The sequence below is a fragment of the Heptranchias perlo genome, chromosome 17 (genome assembly GCF_035084215.1).
Source record: "Heptranchias perlo isolate sHepPer1 chromosome 17, sHepPer1.hap1, whole genome shotgun sequence".
Classification (NCBI taxonomy): domain Eukaryota; kingdom Metazoa; phylum Chordata; class Chondrichthyes; order Hexanchiformes; family Hexanchidae; genus Heptranchias; species Heptranchias perlo.
In genome coordinates this window covers 7,407,221-7,422,679 of record NC_090341.1, presented here as the reverse complement: position 1 = coordinate 7,422,679, position 15,459 = coordinate 7,407,221, and the positions used below count along the sequence as shown (strand labels likewise).

At 45.2% G+C, this 15,459-nt stretch overlaps 1 protein-coding gene across 1 annotated transcript in view; it reads left to right on the top strand.

Annotated features, from left to right (window-relative positions):
• The window catches only part of p4htmb (prolyl 4-hydroxylase, transmembrane b), a 57,260-nt gene extending 42,094 nt beyond the window's left edge, over positions 1–15,166 (top strand). The window contains exons 8-9 of the mRNA XM_067998419.1: positions 6,854–6,977; positions 8,286–15,166. Of these exons, the coding sequence (XP_067854520.1) occupies positions 6,854–6,977; positions 8,286–8,497 (336 nt within the window). The 3' untranslated portion in view covers positions 8,498–15,166. The remainder of the gene's footprint in view (positions 1–6,853; positions 6,978–8,285) is intronic.
• The last annotated feature ends 293 nt before the right edge of the window (positions 15,167–15,459 follow it).

The window sequence follows — 15,459 nt, the reverse complement described above, 5'->3', positions numbered from 1 at the left end:
CCCCAGAACTGTACACAGTACTCCAGGTGTGGTCTCACCAGCACCCTGTACAGTTGTAGCATGACCTCCCTGCTTTTATACTCCATCCCCCTAGAAATAAAGGCCAATATTCCGTTTGCCTTCCGGATTACCTGCTGCACCTGTACTTTTGTGTTTCATGTACGAGGACACCCAGATCCCTCTGTACCGCAGCATTTTGTAGTATTTCTCCATTCAGATAATATTTTGCTTTTTTATTTTTCCTCCCAAGTCGGATGACTTCACATTTTCCCACATTATATTCCATCTGCCAAATTTTTGCCCATTCGCTTAACCTGTCAATATCCCTTTGCAGACACTTTGTGTCCTCATCGCAACTTGCTTTTCCATCTCTCTTGGTATCATCTGCAAATTTGGCCAAAGACTCTCTGTTCCTTCGTCCAAGTCATTGATATATATTGTAAATAGTTGAGGCCCCAGCACTGATCCCCGCGGCACCCCACTAGTTACAGATTGCCATTTTGAAAATGACCCCTTTATCCCGACTCTTTGTTTTCTGTTAGTTAGCCAATCTCTATCCATGCCAGTATATTACCCCCAACAACATGAGCTGTTATCTTGTGCAGTAATCTTTGATGTGGCAGCTTATCGAATGCCTTTTGGAAATCCAAATATACTGCATCCATTGGTTCCCCTTTATCCACCCTGCCCATTACTTCCTCAAACAACTCTAATAAATTTGTCAGACATGATTTCCCCTTCATAATACAATCACGGAGAGTCAACATGGTTTTATGAGTCTCCAAATGTCCTGCTACTATTTTTTTATTCGTTCATGGGATGTAGGCGTCGCCGGCAAGGCCAGCATTTATTGTCCATCCCTAATTGCCCTCGAGAAGGTGGTGGTGAGCCGCCTTGAACTGCTGCAGTCCGCGTGGTGAAGGTTCTCCCACAGTGCTGTTAGGAAGGGAGTTCCAGAATTTTGACCCAGCGACGATGAAGGAACGGTGATATATTTCCAAGTCGGGATGGTGTGTGACTTGGAGGGGAACGTGCAGGTGGTGTTGTTCCCATGTGCCTGCTGCTCTTGTCTTTCTAGGTGGTAGAGGTCGCTGGTTTGGGAGGTGCTGTCGAAGAAGCCTTGGCGAGTTGCTGCAGTGCATCCTGTGGATGGTACACACTGCAGCCACTGTGCGCCGGTGGTGAAGGGAGTGAATGTTTAGGGTGGTGGATGGGGTGCCAATCAAGCAGACTGCTTTGTCCTGGATGGTGTCGAGCTTCTTGAGTGTTGTTGGAGCTGCACTCATCCAGGCAAGTGGAGAGTATTCCATCACACTCCTGACTTGTGCCTTGTAGATGGTGGAAAGGCTTTGGGGAGTTAGGAGGTGAGTCACTCGCCACAGAATACCCAGCCTCTGGCCTGCTCTTGTAGCCACAGTATTTATATGGCTGGTCCAGTTAAGTTTCTGGTCAATGATGACCCCCAGGATGTTGATGGTGGGGGATTCGGCGAAGGTAATGCTGTTGAATGTCAAGGGGAGGTGGTTAGACTCTCTCTTGTTGGAGATGGTCAATGCCTGGCACTTGTCTGGCGCGAATGTTACTTGCCACTTATCAGCCCAAGCCTGGATGTTGTCCAGGTCTTGCTGCATGCGGGCTCGGATTGCTTCATTATTTGAGGGGTTGCGAATGGAACTGAACACTGTGCAATCATCAGCGAACATCCCCGTTTCTGACCTTATGATGGAGGGAAGGTCATTGATGAAGCAGCTGAAGATGGTTGGGCCTAGGACACTGCCCTGAGGAACTCCTGCAGCAATGCCCTGGGGCTGAGATGATTGGCCTCCAACAACCACTACCACCTTCCTTTGTGCTAGGTATGACTCCAGCCACTGGAGAGTTTTCCCCCTGATTCCCATTGACTTCAATTTTACTAGGGCTCCTTGGTGCTACACTTGGTCAAATTCCACCCTCATTCCTTTATAATTGCCCTTATTTAAGTTTAATACAGTGGTTTCAGACCCAAGATCCTCGCTCTCAAACTGGATGTGAAATTCTATCATGTTATGATCACTGCTTCCCAAGGGATCCTTTACTTTGAGATCATTAATTAATCCTGTTTCGTTACCCATTACCAGATCCAAAATGGCCTGTTCCCTGGTTGGTTCCCCGGTGTATTGGTCTAAGAAACAGTCCCTAAGACACTCTATGAACTCCTCCTCAGGGCTATTTTTGCTACTTTGATTTGTCTAATCTATGTGAAATTTAAAATCACCCATGATTATTGCATTACCTTTTTTACAAGCCCCCCATATTTCCTGATTTATATTTTACCCCACAGTGTAGCTACTGTTAGGGGGCTTATATACAATTCCCACCAGTGATTTCTTTCCCTTGCTATTTCTTACCTCCACCCAAATTGATTTGACATCTTGATCTTCTGAGCCAAGATCATTTCTCACTATTATACCAATTTCATCCTTTATTAACAGAGCTACCCCACCATCTTTACCTTTTTTCCTATCCTTCCGAAATGTTATATAACCCTGAATATTTAGCTCCCAACCTTGGTCACCCTGCAACCATGTCTCTGTAATGGCCATGAGATCATACCCATGTTTCTATTTGTGCTGTCAATTCATCTATCTTATGAATGCTGCACGCATTCAGATAAAGAACCTTTAATTTTGTCTTTTTACCATTCTTTCCTACCCTGGCCCCATTTGCTCGTGTACTCTTAGGTTTGTACTCCCTGTCCCTGCCTGACACACTCTGTTTGTTTATCATTACCCCCATCACTTTCCTGTACTACTTCCTTATCTTTTCTCTTTATCTGTGCTAACATAGTATAAAGCTGTAGTGCTGAAGACTTGTGCTCCAGTACTAGCTGCACCTCTAGCCAAGCTGTTCCAGCACAGCTACAACACTGGCATCCACCCGACAATGTGGAAAATTGCCCAGGTATGTCCTGTCCACAAAAAGCAGGACAAATCCAATCCGGCCAATTACTGCCCCATCAGTCTACTCTCAATCATCAGCAAAGTGATGGAAGGTGTCGTCGACAGTGCTATCAAGCGGCACTTACTCACCAATAACCTGCTCACCGATGCTCAGTTTGGGTTCCGCCAGGAACACTCGGCTCCAGACCTCATTACAGCCTTGGTCCAAACATGGACAAAAGAGCTGAATTCCAGAGGTGAGGTGAGAGTGACTGCCCTTGACATCAAGGCAGCATTTGACCGAGTGTGGCACCAAGGAGCCCTAGTAAAATTGAAGTCAATGGGAATCAGGGGGAAAACTCTCCAGTGGCTGGAGTCATATCTAGCACAAAGGAAGATGGTAGTGGTTGTTGGAGGCCAAGCATCTCAGCCCCAGGGCATTGCTGCAGGAGTTCCTCAGGGCAGTGTCCTAGGCCCAACCATCTTCAGCTGCTTCATCAATGACCTTCCCTCCATCATAAGGTCAGAAATGGGGATGTTCGCTGATGACTGCACAGTGTTCAGTTCCATTCGCAACCCCTCAGATAATGAAGCAGTCCGAGCCCGCATGCAGCAAGACCTGGACAACATCCAGGCTTGGGCTGATAAGTGGCAAGTAACATTCGCGCCAGTTAAGTGCCAGGCAATGACCATCTCCAACAAGAGAGAGTCTAACCACCTCCCCTTGACATTCAATGGCATTACCATCGCCGAATCCCCCACCATCAACATCCTGGGGGTCACCATTGACCAGAAACTTAACTGGACCAGCCATATAAATACTGTGGCTACGAGAGCAGGTCAGAGGCTGGGTATTCTGCAGCAAGTGACTCACCTCCTGACTCCCCAAAGCCTTTCCACCATCTACAAGGCACAAGTCAGGAGTGTGATGGAATACTCTCCACTTGCCTGGATGAGTGCAGCTCCAACAACACTCAAGAAGCTCGACACCATCCAAGATAAAGCAGCCCGCTTGATTGGCACCCCATCCACCACCCTAAACATTCACTCCCTTCACCACCGGCGCACTGTGGCTGCAGTGTGCACCATCCACAGGATGCACTGCAGCAACTCGCCAAGGCTTCTTCGACAGCACCTCCCAAACCCGCGACCTCTACCACCTAGAAGGACAAGAGCAGCAGGCACATGGGAACAACACCACCTGCACGTTCCCCTCCAAGTCACACACCATCCCGACTTGGAAATATATCGCCGTTCCTTCATTGTCGCTGGGTCAAAATCCTGGAACTCCCTTCCTAACAGCACTGTGGGAGAACCGTCACCACACGGACTGCAGCGGTTCAAGAAGGCGGCTCACCATCACCTTCTCAAGGGCAATTAGGGATGGGTAATAAATGCCGGCCTTGCCAGCGACGCCCACATCCCGTGAACGAATAAAAAAAAAAGATAGACAGTTTACCATGAAGACATTGCTAGGGTTTGAACAAAATCTCCCCCAATCTAAACTTCGCTCCACCTGAGCCCTCCCCCCTTCTATTTAGTTTAAAGCCTTTTCTACCACCCTAGTTATTCGGTTTGCCAGATCACTGGTCCCAGCATGGTTCAGGTGAAGCCCATCCCAACGGAACAGCTCCCTCTTTCCCCAGTATTGGTGCCAGTGCTCCAGGAATCGAAACCCACTTCTCCCACACCAATCTTTGAGCCACGCATTCATCTCTCTGATCTGATTTACCCTGTGCCACTTTCCTCGTGGCTCAGGTAATAATCCAGAGATTATCACCTTTGTGGTTCTGCTTTTTAATTTAGCCCCTAGCTGCTCAAACTCCCTCAGCAGAACCTCTTTCTTAGCACCTTAAATCTAGGTCCTCTGGTCCTTGACCCTTCTGCCAATGGGAACAGTTTCTCTCTATCTACTCTGTCTAGACCCTTCATGATTTTGAATACCTCTATCAAATCTCCTTGCAACCTTCTCTGATCCAAGGAGAACAACCCCAGCTTCTCCAGTCTATCCACGTAACTAAAGTCCCCCATCCCTGGAATCATTCTAGTAAATCTCTTCTGCACCCTCTAAGGCCTTCACATCTTTCCTAAAGTGCCTGTTTTACAGACAGTCTGTTTAACAGACAGAGTTCTGGGTATTGTGAAGTTGTGTTACAATGTTCGTATTTTTAAAAATCTTAAAATAATTTGGTTTTCACGGATTTTTATCAACACTGTTACCTTAAGATACTGATCGATGGTGAGTAATGTGATACAAGGCATTCATCGAATCACATGTTTTTCCAACCTTTTCCTCCAGTCTCTCCTGAAGGTGGTGCCCTGAGCTGGGATTATTGACATTCTGGGATTTTTTTTCTTGAGAAACATAGATGCGTTCTTGAAAAACCTTGGTGAAGGACCAAGGCCCATATTGTGGGACACCGTCAAGGGTGAGAAGCATGGGAGAAAAGATGAAGTAACTTCTGTGGTAGTGGTTAGGGGACTGACAATTTGGGATGTTTAAGGGCGGTAAGGTGTCCTGGGAAAGAAAGATATGGAGTAGCCAATGGTGTGATGAGGAGGCAGTATGTGTAGGACGGTGAGAGTAAGGAGGAGCAAACTAGGAAAGTTCAGAGGAACATTAGTTAGAGTAGTATCGATGAAATAGAAAGACTTGAGAGAGTTTTTGTGTTCTTATGATAGACCATTAAGGTAGTATAACCGTTTGATGAAGCAGAACATTGTCTTGTATCCACTTTGATTTTTGCTGATGTCTAGCAGAGTAATCTGCAGTACATCTTCAATCCAAGTAGTTTGAATTCAAACTACCAGGCTGTGCAGACTTGTATCTATTTAAGCACAAGGGGATGTTGGCAATTTTATTGGCACCATCCACATTGTTTGGTGCCAGTGTGACTTTGGGAAGCTATTGAACTTACCCCCGGTCTCCCATGATGGGTATCGAGGAGATTTTCTGTGCTAGATTGCCTCTAAAGTACTTACTGCAGCAGGGTGTAAATTACAGTGCCGTATATCAGCACTCAATCTCTGCTGGATTCATTCCATTATAACTTCTGTAAATTAGTAGTAGTTTATAGCGTCAGTGAGGAGGGAGATTTTGTTCAAACCCTAGCAATGTCTTAATGGTAAACTGTCTATCAAGGCACTTTATACTATGTTAGCACAGAAGATGAGCACCATTAGCAGTTTTTATCAAAACTGTAAGACAAAAGTTTTTAAACTGCACTTGCACTGCAAAATTAGCACAGTGTCTCTGCAGCAGAGCAGGCTCTCCTGGGAATTTATCCTGTTTTGTGCATCCCCTATTCCTTAGACTTGCCTGATGGCTTAATGGAAAAATACACCACCTGGTTTGGAACTGAGCCATAAAGACCAGAAAGCTTCCAAGTTGCCCCCAATGCCCCTTGGGCTAGGAAAGGGAAAATCAGCCCAGAGTTTTCTGATCGCTGTCCAGTGACCCCTTCTGGAAAGTGCCTGTGTGAGGATGTTGGGCGAAGACAGGATTGCAATCAACTATGATTTTGCCCTTTCCCCAGGGTTTAATAGCTTGCTGACATTCAGTGCCTTGCACATGAGGGATGGCTGCAGGAGGAAATACTGACAGGCTTCCAGGACCCATATAACTATAATCCCAGCATCAGTCATTGCACTTCATAACTGGGATCGTGTGGGGGAGCCCTTGATACTGTGACACTAACTTTAAATATAGCTGTCCGCCAGTAAGGGATTAATGGGTGATATTTTTGTCAACACTAATTGTGGGAAGCTTATGTTCTGTATGCAGTCCAGTGTTTGCAGTCCAGTAAGTTAACTTTCGAGTGGTGACCCCGGATAATTTTATATTGGATTCCAACAATCGCCAGACTAAAGAATGTTGAATTGGCACCGGGAATTCTTGACATGCACTGTGCTCTTGTGTCTGATTCTTTCCTCAGTCTTTAATCCAGAACGACATGGATTTACGAGATACACGCAGAAACTGTAACAGAGCCAACCTGCTGGTGAAGCCTGTGCAAGGCACTGCTCTCTTCTGGTACAACTACCTCTCTGATGGTGAAGGTACTCACACCAATCTGGATATGCATTAGTTCAGATTTACACCCCATAGCGAAGAAAGTAAGGCTCCACAAAGTGTTTACTAATTAAAAATACGTCCTGGTCCAAGTGACATTTCTAATTGTCCTCGAGGGAATCACCATTGTTGCATTGTTCTGAAACTCTTGCTTGTAAAGTGAAGTGTATTTGTTCAATTAAAAACAATTTCAGGAGCCTCCTCTAACTGCCCAGTAGGTAATTGCACTGCCTAGTGTGGTACTGAGTCATATAGATTAGGAAGGTCTCAGATTTTACCCATTTGTGTTGAGTTAGCTGATCTGAGCCTGGGAGCTGCCTCTGTGTCCCTGGGTTCGGGACAGGAAAAATCGACCAAGGTTTGCTACATTACAGTTCATTAGTTCTTTTTTTTTAACTACTGTACCTCATTAAGACTTGTTATCAATAAAGTAACTGACCACCTAAAGGTACCTCAACATACGACATTGGAAAGAGCAGAATTCAGTTGCCCTGTGTGCTTGGTTAAATCTCAAAGAATTCTAGTGTGTGTGTCCCACTATTCCTGAGCTGTTTTTCTATTATTGTTCCACCAACCCCCAGAAACACGACTCCTGGAATATATACTTGCACATTAGAGCTTCGCTGCCTAAACCGAGCAAATAAAATCGCCCAAACTATCTGCCTTTAATAACGAGCTTCAGTTTATTCCATGATGTTGTAAAAGAATACACTGTCTGTCTGTACTGAGGCCTGTGTCGCTTCAACCTGGTTGCTCTGTTTCAAGCAAAGTGCAGTGAGACTGTACGTTCTTTATCTTTTAACTGCAATCGGTGCTGTAGCCTCGCGTTCCAGCTGTTTCTATGTTGCCCATTTTTTTGTTCCCTAGTCCTTTTATTGCCATTTTCAATATATATATTTTGCTCCCTTTGCACCCCTTTTCCAGAGCTGTGGGAGGTGACTGTTCCCAGCTGCGATCCAGTGCTATTCTATAACCAACCAGTGGGAGACACGGGAGAGCGTGCTGGTTGTCTTTCCTCTGACTTTTAATTCTCCCTCTTCCTGCTTGTGCCTGCTCTCGGCACACCTCTCACAGTACCCCAGCTAAGGAGCTGGAACTTGCCTTGCAAGCACAAACTATGTCAGTCTACCGCCCGGTGCAGGACATTAGTGCGCCTAGTTCCTACGCTACTGTACCATCTGCCACGTTGGACCCCTTTGTCTCTTCCGACTGCGGTGAGGACAACTCTCGGTCCTAAAGGTCAGGAACGCGATACCAAAAATGTGTGGGTAATTCTTTTCTCCCGATTCCTGCAGGCTGGGTGGGAGAGCAGGACGAGTACTCGCTGCACGGGGGCTGCGTCGTCGCCCGAGGGACCAAATGGATCGCCAACAACTGGATCAACATCGACCCAGATGTGCAGCGTCAAATCCAGTTCCAACAGGCAATTTCCAAATACACTAATGAAGAAGCTCCTGCGGAGTGGGCAGTTGATAACATTTATCAGGATCTGCATGTAGAACTGTGAATCTGTTCCTTTTTTTGAAAAAAAAAATAACGGAATGCCTTTGAATGCTTCGCAGCGACCAACTTCCCTATTTATTCCTCCATCCTCGATCAGGGTTTAGAAGAAAAAAAAATGTCGTGATAAATTGCTTTCGGTTTTGTTCACGAATACTTAATTTTGACCTTCAGCTACTGACAGCGAGTGCTGGCAGGCTGTTTGACCGCATGTTGCATTGCAGCCCAGCCTGATCCTGTCCTTACCCGGCACGCGCACGCTTTCGAACACAGATCAATGGGTCGTGATTAGGAATGGCAACCTTCAAGTCATTTTGCTTTTGGTAAGGCTATTTTATTCTTTCCATTTCACCTCTAACCCTTTCCAGCCCCTGGCTAAGAGGGGTGGGTAGGCAGCTGACCCGCTCACACACCTCTTGGCAGGAGAGGGGCTGAAGGGCGATTGACTTCTTCTTGTTTTGTTCTAACTGAGGGTCGCACCCAAAATATTAATGCGGTTCTATTTCAGATGCTGTGTATTTCCAGCATTTTTGTTTCTGTTTCAGATTTCTAACTTGCGTGCTTTTTCTTTGCATCTCTTTTTACCACTCGCCATTCCTCCTTTGATGAATCGTTTCAATTCTGCTCAACATTGGCCTATAACGCACTCCACTAGGAAGGTCCCAGGTTCAGTCCCTGGCCTGTGCTGTATTAGCTAGCCTGTCAGGATGGCAATGGGGGAGCTACAATTGGCTTTACAGTGATCACTTTAGGGCAGGGGAAATCGGTCAGGCTTCCTGCTCCTGGTCACTATTCAACAAACCCTACTGGAAGTGTGTGTTTCTGTGGACGTAGGGCAAGGCTTGGGCTTGGCTGCGATGCCCTTGGCAGTTGAATAGCCTGCTGACACACCCTTGGCTCAGGTGAAGAACGGCTACTTGGGCCAGGGACTGTAAGGAATGGCGTGCCTGTGCAACTGCACTCTAGCGACTAGACAAGATCTTCAGGAGAGATGGAGAGGAAATGGGGGAGGGGGATTTATGTGTTTTTGTTTAATAGCACATAATGTAGGGACTTGACAGAACAGAGCTGTTTCCAATGACTCTCAGCAGTGGACCTCTATCTTACCCCACCCTGCTTCACCACATTTTCTTCCCTCCTCTCCTGAAGACAGTGAGTCTTGCCGGGATATGTTAGGTGCCCTCTGGTACTTCACCCAAGTAGCCCTGTAAGCCATCACAGCAACATTAGCAAGCTGTTTGCTCAGAGGGCAGTATCAGGGCTGAATCTGTCCTGGTCCCTACTGATGTTCACAGCCACACACTCCAGCAAGGGTCTCTGGATAGGGATCAGGGTCAGAATCTTGGCTGTCTCTTTACCCTGCCCTGGATAGATAGGCTGTTGAGATGAACTGATGTGCTGCCACCACTGCCCAAGCTATCGGCACAGACCAGTGATCAAACCTGAGGCTTCCCTGGTCATTCATGGCCCGGTACTGCAGCAAGTGGTGTATTCACCCACCAAGCCATCAGGGGAGATCGTGGAACTCCACCTTGACAGTGTAGCATTTCTAGAGTTGGATCAATCGTTCTCAGACTTTTAGGCACGTGAACTATTACGCACAGAGAAACAGGTTACCTAGGTGACGTGTGATGCCACTATTTCATTAAGGGAAGAGAAAGTCTCTCAATGTACAGTATTCAGAAAAAAAGAACTTTAAAATAATATATATATGCCCAAAATGTATATTAACTCTTAATAATGCTCAGATATTTAATTTTTTTAAATCTGCATGTCACAAATTTTCTGCATTGATACATAAAGCACCACCTTTCTAATTTTGTATGTTGTTGTGGGGGGGAGCAAGATAGTTTTAATCTTCCCATTTGTGTCTCTTCTCTTCCCCCTCCAACAAAGGGTCACCTCCACTAGAGGGCAGATCAGGGGTTGAAAGAGGGTACGGACATTTCTTGGCACCTCTGCAGAAACTGCCTAAGCTCATCCTCTTGTGGCACAGAAGCTAAATTGATGGGCATACCCAGACTTAAACCTGCTGCTGCATGATTGGAAAGTCAGCGCACTGCCACTAGGCTCTCGGCCTTCTCTTCCTTAGTCCTTTTCATTTTTTGTTTTGTCCTGGGATTAATCCGACATGAGTTTGTTTTCCTGATTTTTTAAAAAATCCCCTTTCAATTTCTCTCACCCTCTCCTCCAGTTCTTGCTCCCTGCTGGAGGTCAGTTCCATGGCCTGGTTGCCCTTAACACCTCACCCAAGTATGTCATTACTCATATGCGAGTCTGGACAGCGTGTGGCGGCAGGCTGCTGCACCATGGAGGGCACCATAGCTGAGTCAGAGCCTGATACTGTCCTCGTCCGATGTCCCCTTTCCAATGGAGGTCACTGGAAAATGATAAGGCCAGGGAACTCTTGCTGCCTTTCTTCCCCGCCCCCCCCCCCCCCCCCCCCACAACCGAGGCTCCTGAGGCCAGGTATATTGCTCCGATTGCTGTCCCAGATGAGATCAGTTAACTCAGTGCAACCAGTTCACATATTGTGCAACCGTTTGTTAATTTGAGAGTGTCTCACTAGCAGCAGTATAATGGGAGGGAAGAGTTATTTTTCACAAGTGTGAAAGATTTCCAGTCCACAAGCTATGAAGACATGAAATAATTCATCAATGCCACTTTTTTTTTTAGCACCAGATCGTAAGACACTTACAGTTCTCTCTGCATCATGACATTTGTACTCAAAGCAATAGTCCAGCACCTCATTCGAGAACATTTCCACAACTATCCTGAAATAAGGACAGAAAATGCTGGAAATACACAGCAGCGAAAGAGAAAGGACAGGTTAATGTCCCAGGCAGAACCTCGCATCAGAATTAGTAACTCTGAGTGAATGTTCCCACTCCAAAACATTGCCCTCTTTCACAATCCAACTGACCTGCTGTCCGTTTCTAGCATTTTCTGTTTTTACTTCAGATTTCCAGTGTCTAAGGGATTTGTTTTCCTTTTCCCAATGTCTTGGTTGCCTCACTTCTGACTCTGGTATGCTAGCTGCTTGGATGATCCATGGAAACTACCAAAGCAGGAAGAACTCCTGTAAAAATGGAAGGACTGGAGGCTCTGACTGCCTCTGTCCCTCCCCTTTCTTCATCTCCACACACATTGCACTGTTTAACCCTTCTGATGTCTCAGTGTTTGCCAAAAGATGGACATTTTTCCCTTTTAAAAATAAGTGCATTTCTGACCCATGCAGACACTAGTGTGAATTTAATTACAGTAGCTTTATTTATCTATTAGGGGAGTGGTGTTCTTTGCTAGCACTTTGGATGTCCTGTGGTTTGCACAGATGTTAACTTTTTAACAAGATCTTGCAGGTCATTCCCCCTCTCGCTCCCCCTCAAGAAAAAAAGACTCATCTAATTCCATGGGTTAAGAAGTAAAAGTGTTACACACACACCAAAATAAAAGCTCACTGGAGGATTTAATTTTTTGTTGTTTCTTAGACTCCTAGGCGAAGAGTCAAGGCCAATAGTGTAGGGCACAATCAAACCTTAAAAGAAAAAGTAGGAGAGAAAATGAGATAAAGCAAGAGGGTTAATTGACGCCAAACTTGAATTTTAAAGGTTTGCAGGTAGGTTTGAAGGAAGGGAGCACTGAAGGGAGTGAGGATTTCCACAGTTTGGAGGTCCTGGGAAAGTGAGTTGGAGAAGATGGTGCCATGAGTAGAGCAAGTGGTTTGTTATCGCTGTAGACTGACATTTTTACTGTCTTCGGGACTCTTGCAGTACTTGGGCGCCAAATTGTGCCTTACGTGGTTAGTGAAGACATTTGTGGGATCTTGCGTTGCTCCAAATCATTTGTCCCAGTCACGAGTCTTGCTTTCAGTACAGGGAGAATGGCAGATTGATATCTCGAAATTAAAATATAGTTTAGGGGATCTATATTTTAGAGAACTGGGAGAGCTTGCAAGTTCCAATATAGGCACTAAGCCCTGATAAGTTAAATACCAGCCTGACCAGGGAATGGCCGGTTAATGGGCATTAGTGAAACTGTCCGTTTCCACAGGACAAGCTCTCTGAGCGTCAGAAAGAAGGACAGGAAACGACCGTCTGGCCCATCAAACCTGCCCCATGATCTGGTAAAGAAATGATGAATCTGGATGTACCCATCGCTGTTGAATTTGGGTGTTGGGGAAGCTCTGTGACTGAAAGCCATGACTGTAGCAATTTTCAAATAAGTTCTATGGGACCTGTGATATTGTTTGTGTTTTTAAGGTTGTGACTCTCGCTGAGTTATGGTTTCCCAGCCCACAGGCAGCTCTTTGGCATGTGGCCACCCGTCCTGTGTCAGTCCGGGCACGGAGTGTCAGCACACTGATTGACAGCAACCCAGCTGAGCCTGATCCTGGTCTTGCCCGAGATTCACACGTGCCCTTTCAAACAGGGCCCACTAATTGGCGATCAGGAGTGGGAGCAGTGGCTGAATTTTCCTCTTTTCCCTCCAGACCAGGCTCACCAAGAACATTTTTTGAGCCCCCAAATACTACCTTGGGTAAGATTGGCTAACTCACTACAGACCAAGGATCAAACCCAGGTCATGATAGTTCAGCACCACATAGAGCAGTGCATTTACTTACTGTAGTTATACGGAAAGCCAGGGTCGTGCAGCTTTAATAGCCAGATCTGGACAAGGAGAGGAGGGGAGAGTTCTACTGTTCACTATTTGCAATGAAATCTTAAATGCATGTACAAAGAACACGGTTACTGTTTGACAATAGATAGTGAACTGCCTGAATCTTTCCGTTAAGGTGAGTGCAGCAGATAGTGGGCACCTCAGTTGTTTGGTGGTGCCCAGTCCAAAAAAACTATATCGATAAGCTTATTCAGTTCCTTGTGGTTCCATATATATTTAATACTACAGCAGTATAATGATGCTAGGGTCCTATTTAGAAGTGGATCAAATAAGCAATCAAAGTCTTGATTCTCAGGTTAGACAGTTACGGTATATAATTTTGGACCTGGTCGTGCACATAGAAACAGTCAAGGAAAAGCCAAGTTTCTATTTTATGATTTTTTCCGTTCCTGAACTTTCACTTCTAGAGTTTGATAGTCACACTTTGGTACCTCATCCAAGTGATCCTTTTTCAGATGTGCCCAGACAATGAGTATCGCCAGGCTATTCAGCAATGGAGGGAATCACAGCTGAGCTTGATCCTGTCCTTGCTTGTACCCACACATGCACATTTTCTAGTGATCAGGAGCACCCGCCCAGGCTGTGTTTCCCCCCCCCCCCCCCCCCTCTCTCTAGCCTGGGACACTGAAGCTCATTGTAAACTCTCCCATTGCTGGTCTGAATGAACTCCTCAGAGTCTGAGAATTGAAACTTGAACTTTCTGGGTTTTTTTTGTCTCCGTACCACAGCATATGATGGATTGACCCACTGAGTCCCTCGGTCAATTGGCCTGTGTTTTCACTGGAATGGTGCTACAGTTATGTGCAATTTGTTGGCTGTACAGTGGTAGATCTGAGGAGGGGCTGTAGCAACACATACACTGGTCACGTCTGCATTAAAGACACTGCCATAATATACAGGCAACAGCCACTTACATTTATATTGCAGTCTGCACACAAAAAAGCATCTGGTAATCCTAATCCAGTGTCAAGCCTTCTCACAGAATCCAACAGCACAGAAGGAGGCCATTTGGCCCATCATGCCTGTGCCAGCTCTTTGAAAGAGCTATCCAATTAATCCCACTTCCCTGCTTTTTCCCTTTCAAGTATTTATCCATCTCCCTTTTGAAAGTTACTATTTAATCTGCTTCCACCACTCTTTCAGGCAGTGCGTTCCAGATCATTACAACTCGCTGTGTGTTTAAAAAAAAATTCTCCTCATCTTCCCTCTGGTTCTTTTGCCAATTATCTTAAATCTGTGTCCTCTGGTTACTGACCTTCCTGCCAGTGGAAACCGTTTCTCCCTATTTACTCTATCAAAACCCCTCATAATTTTGAACACCTCTTTTAAATCTCCCCTTAACCTTCTCTGCTCGAAGGAGAACAATCCCAGCTTCTCTAGTCTTCAATCTGAAATTTCTCAAAAATGTTTCAAATCATAGTTTTTGTTTTGATCATTTTAAAAGATCTCATTTAAAAGCAAAGTTAAAAACAATTCCATTTAATGGCCATTATCCTCACTGTGTGATATTGTATGTTTATTTTACTCATATTATATCTTAAGACATTCATACCTTATTTATATTTCTAATGAGTATCGTCTTCAATTTGTGACACTTGTCTGTTCTTTTTGAATATTGTATTAAAGAAGTCAGTTCTATTATTTATTAATTTTCACCCTCACTTTGTGACTCTAAATTATTTAGTATTTATTAAAGAATTTATTCATTTGTATTTAATTTGTCTGCTCTGTTAGGGAATGTGTTTTGTGGCTGGGAGTCTGCCCAACGTATTTATTATAATTGTAGATCTTGCACTCAATTCCCCCAAGATTCTCTTGGGTTACTCAGGTAACACGTGTCAGCTTGGTCTGAATAAGGACGACATGTTTCTTGTCTGTACTGCATGTGTAAACTCACTGAATTAGTTTGTCTATTGTATACTTCAGTCTGCCTGTCTTTATGTTGACTTGAAACATGCTGTGCAATCTTCACCGATAATAATAAAACAAAAAAGTTTAAAACTGAACTTGCTTGGATTTTATGCAATTTAATCTCCGCAATTGCATAACCACCTCTCCGGCTTTCTTATTTAGAAATTCCAGCCCAGCGCAGTGACTCAGAGCAGGGGATCCGACCTGCAGACCTAGGCGCACATGCTGCTGCCGATCACTGGCAACCTAGTCTTCCAAAGTCCAAGGCATCTCCGACCTAATCGTGCTTATATCGCTGATTTACTGGTGGATGGTTTGAATTTCATGGGCTAGGAGATTTGAAAAGGGCCATTCTCATTAGTTGATAAATTCTAAACCAAA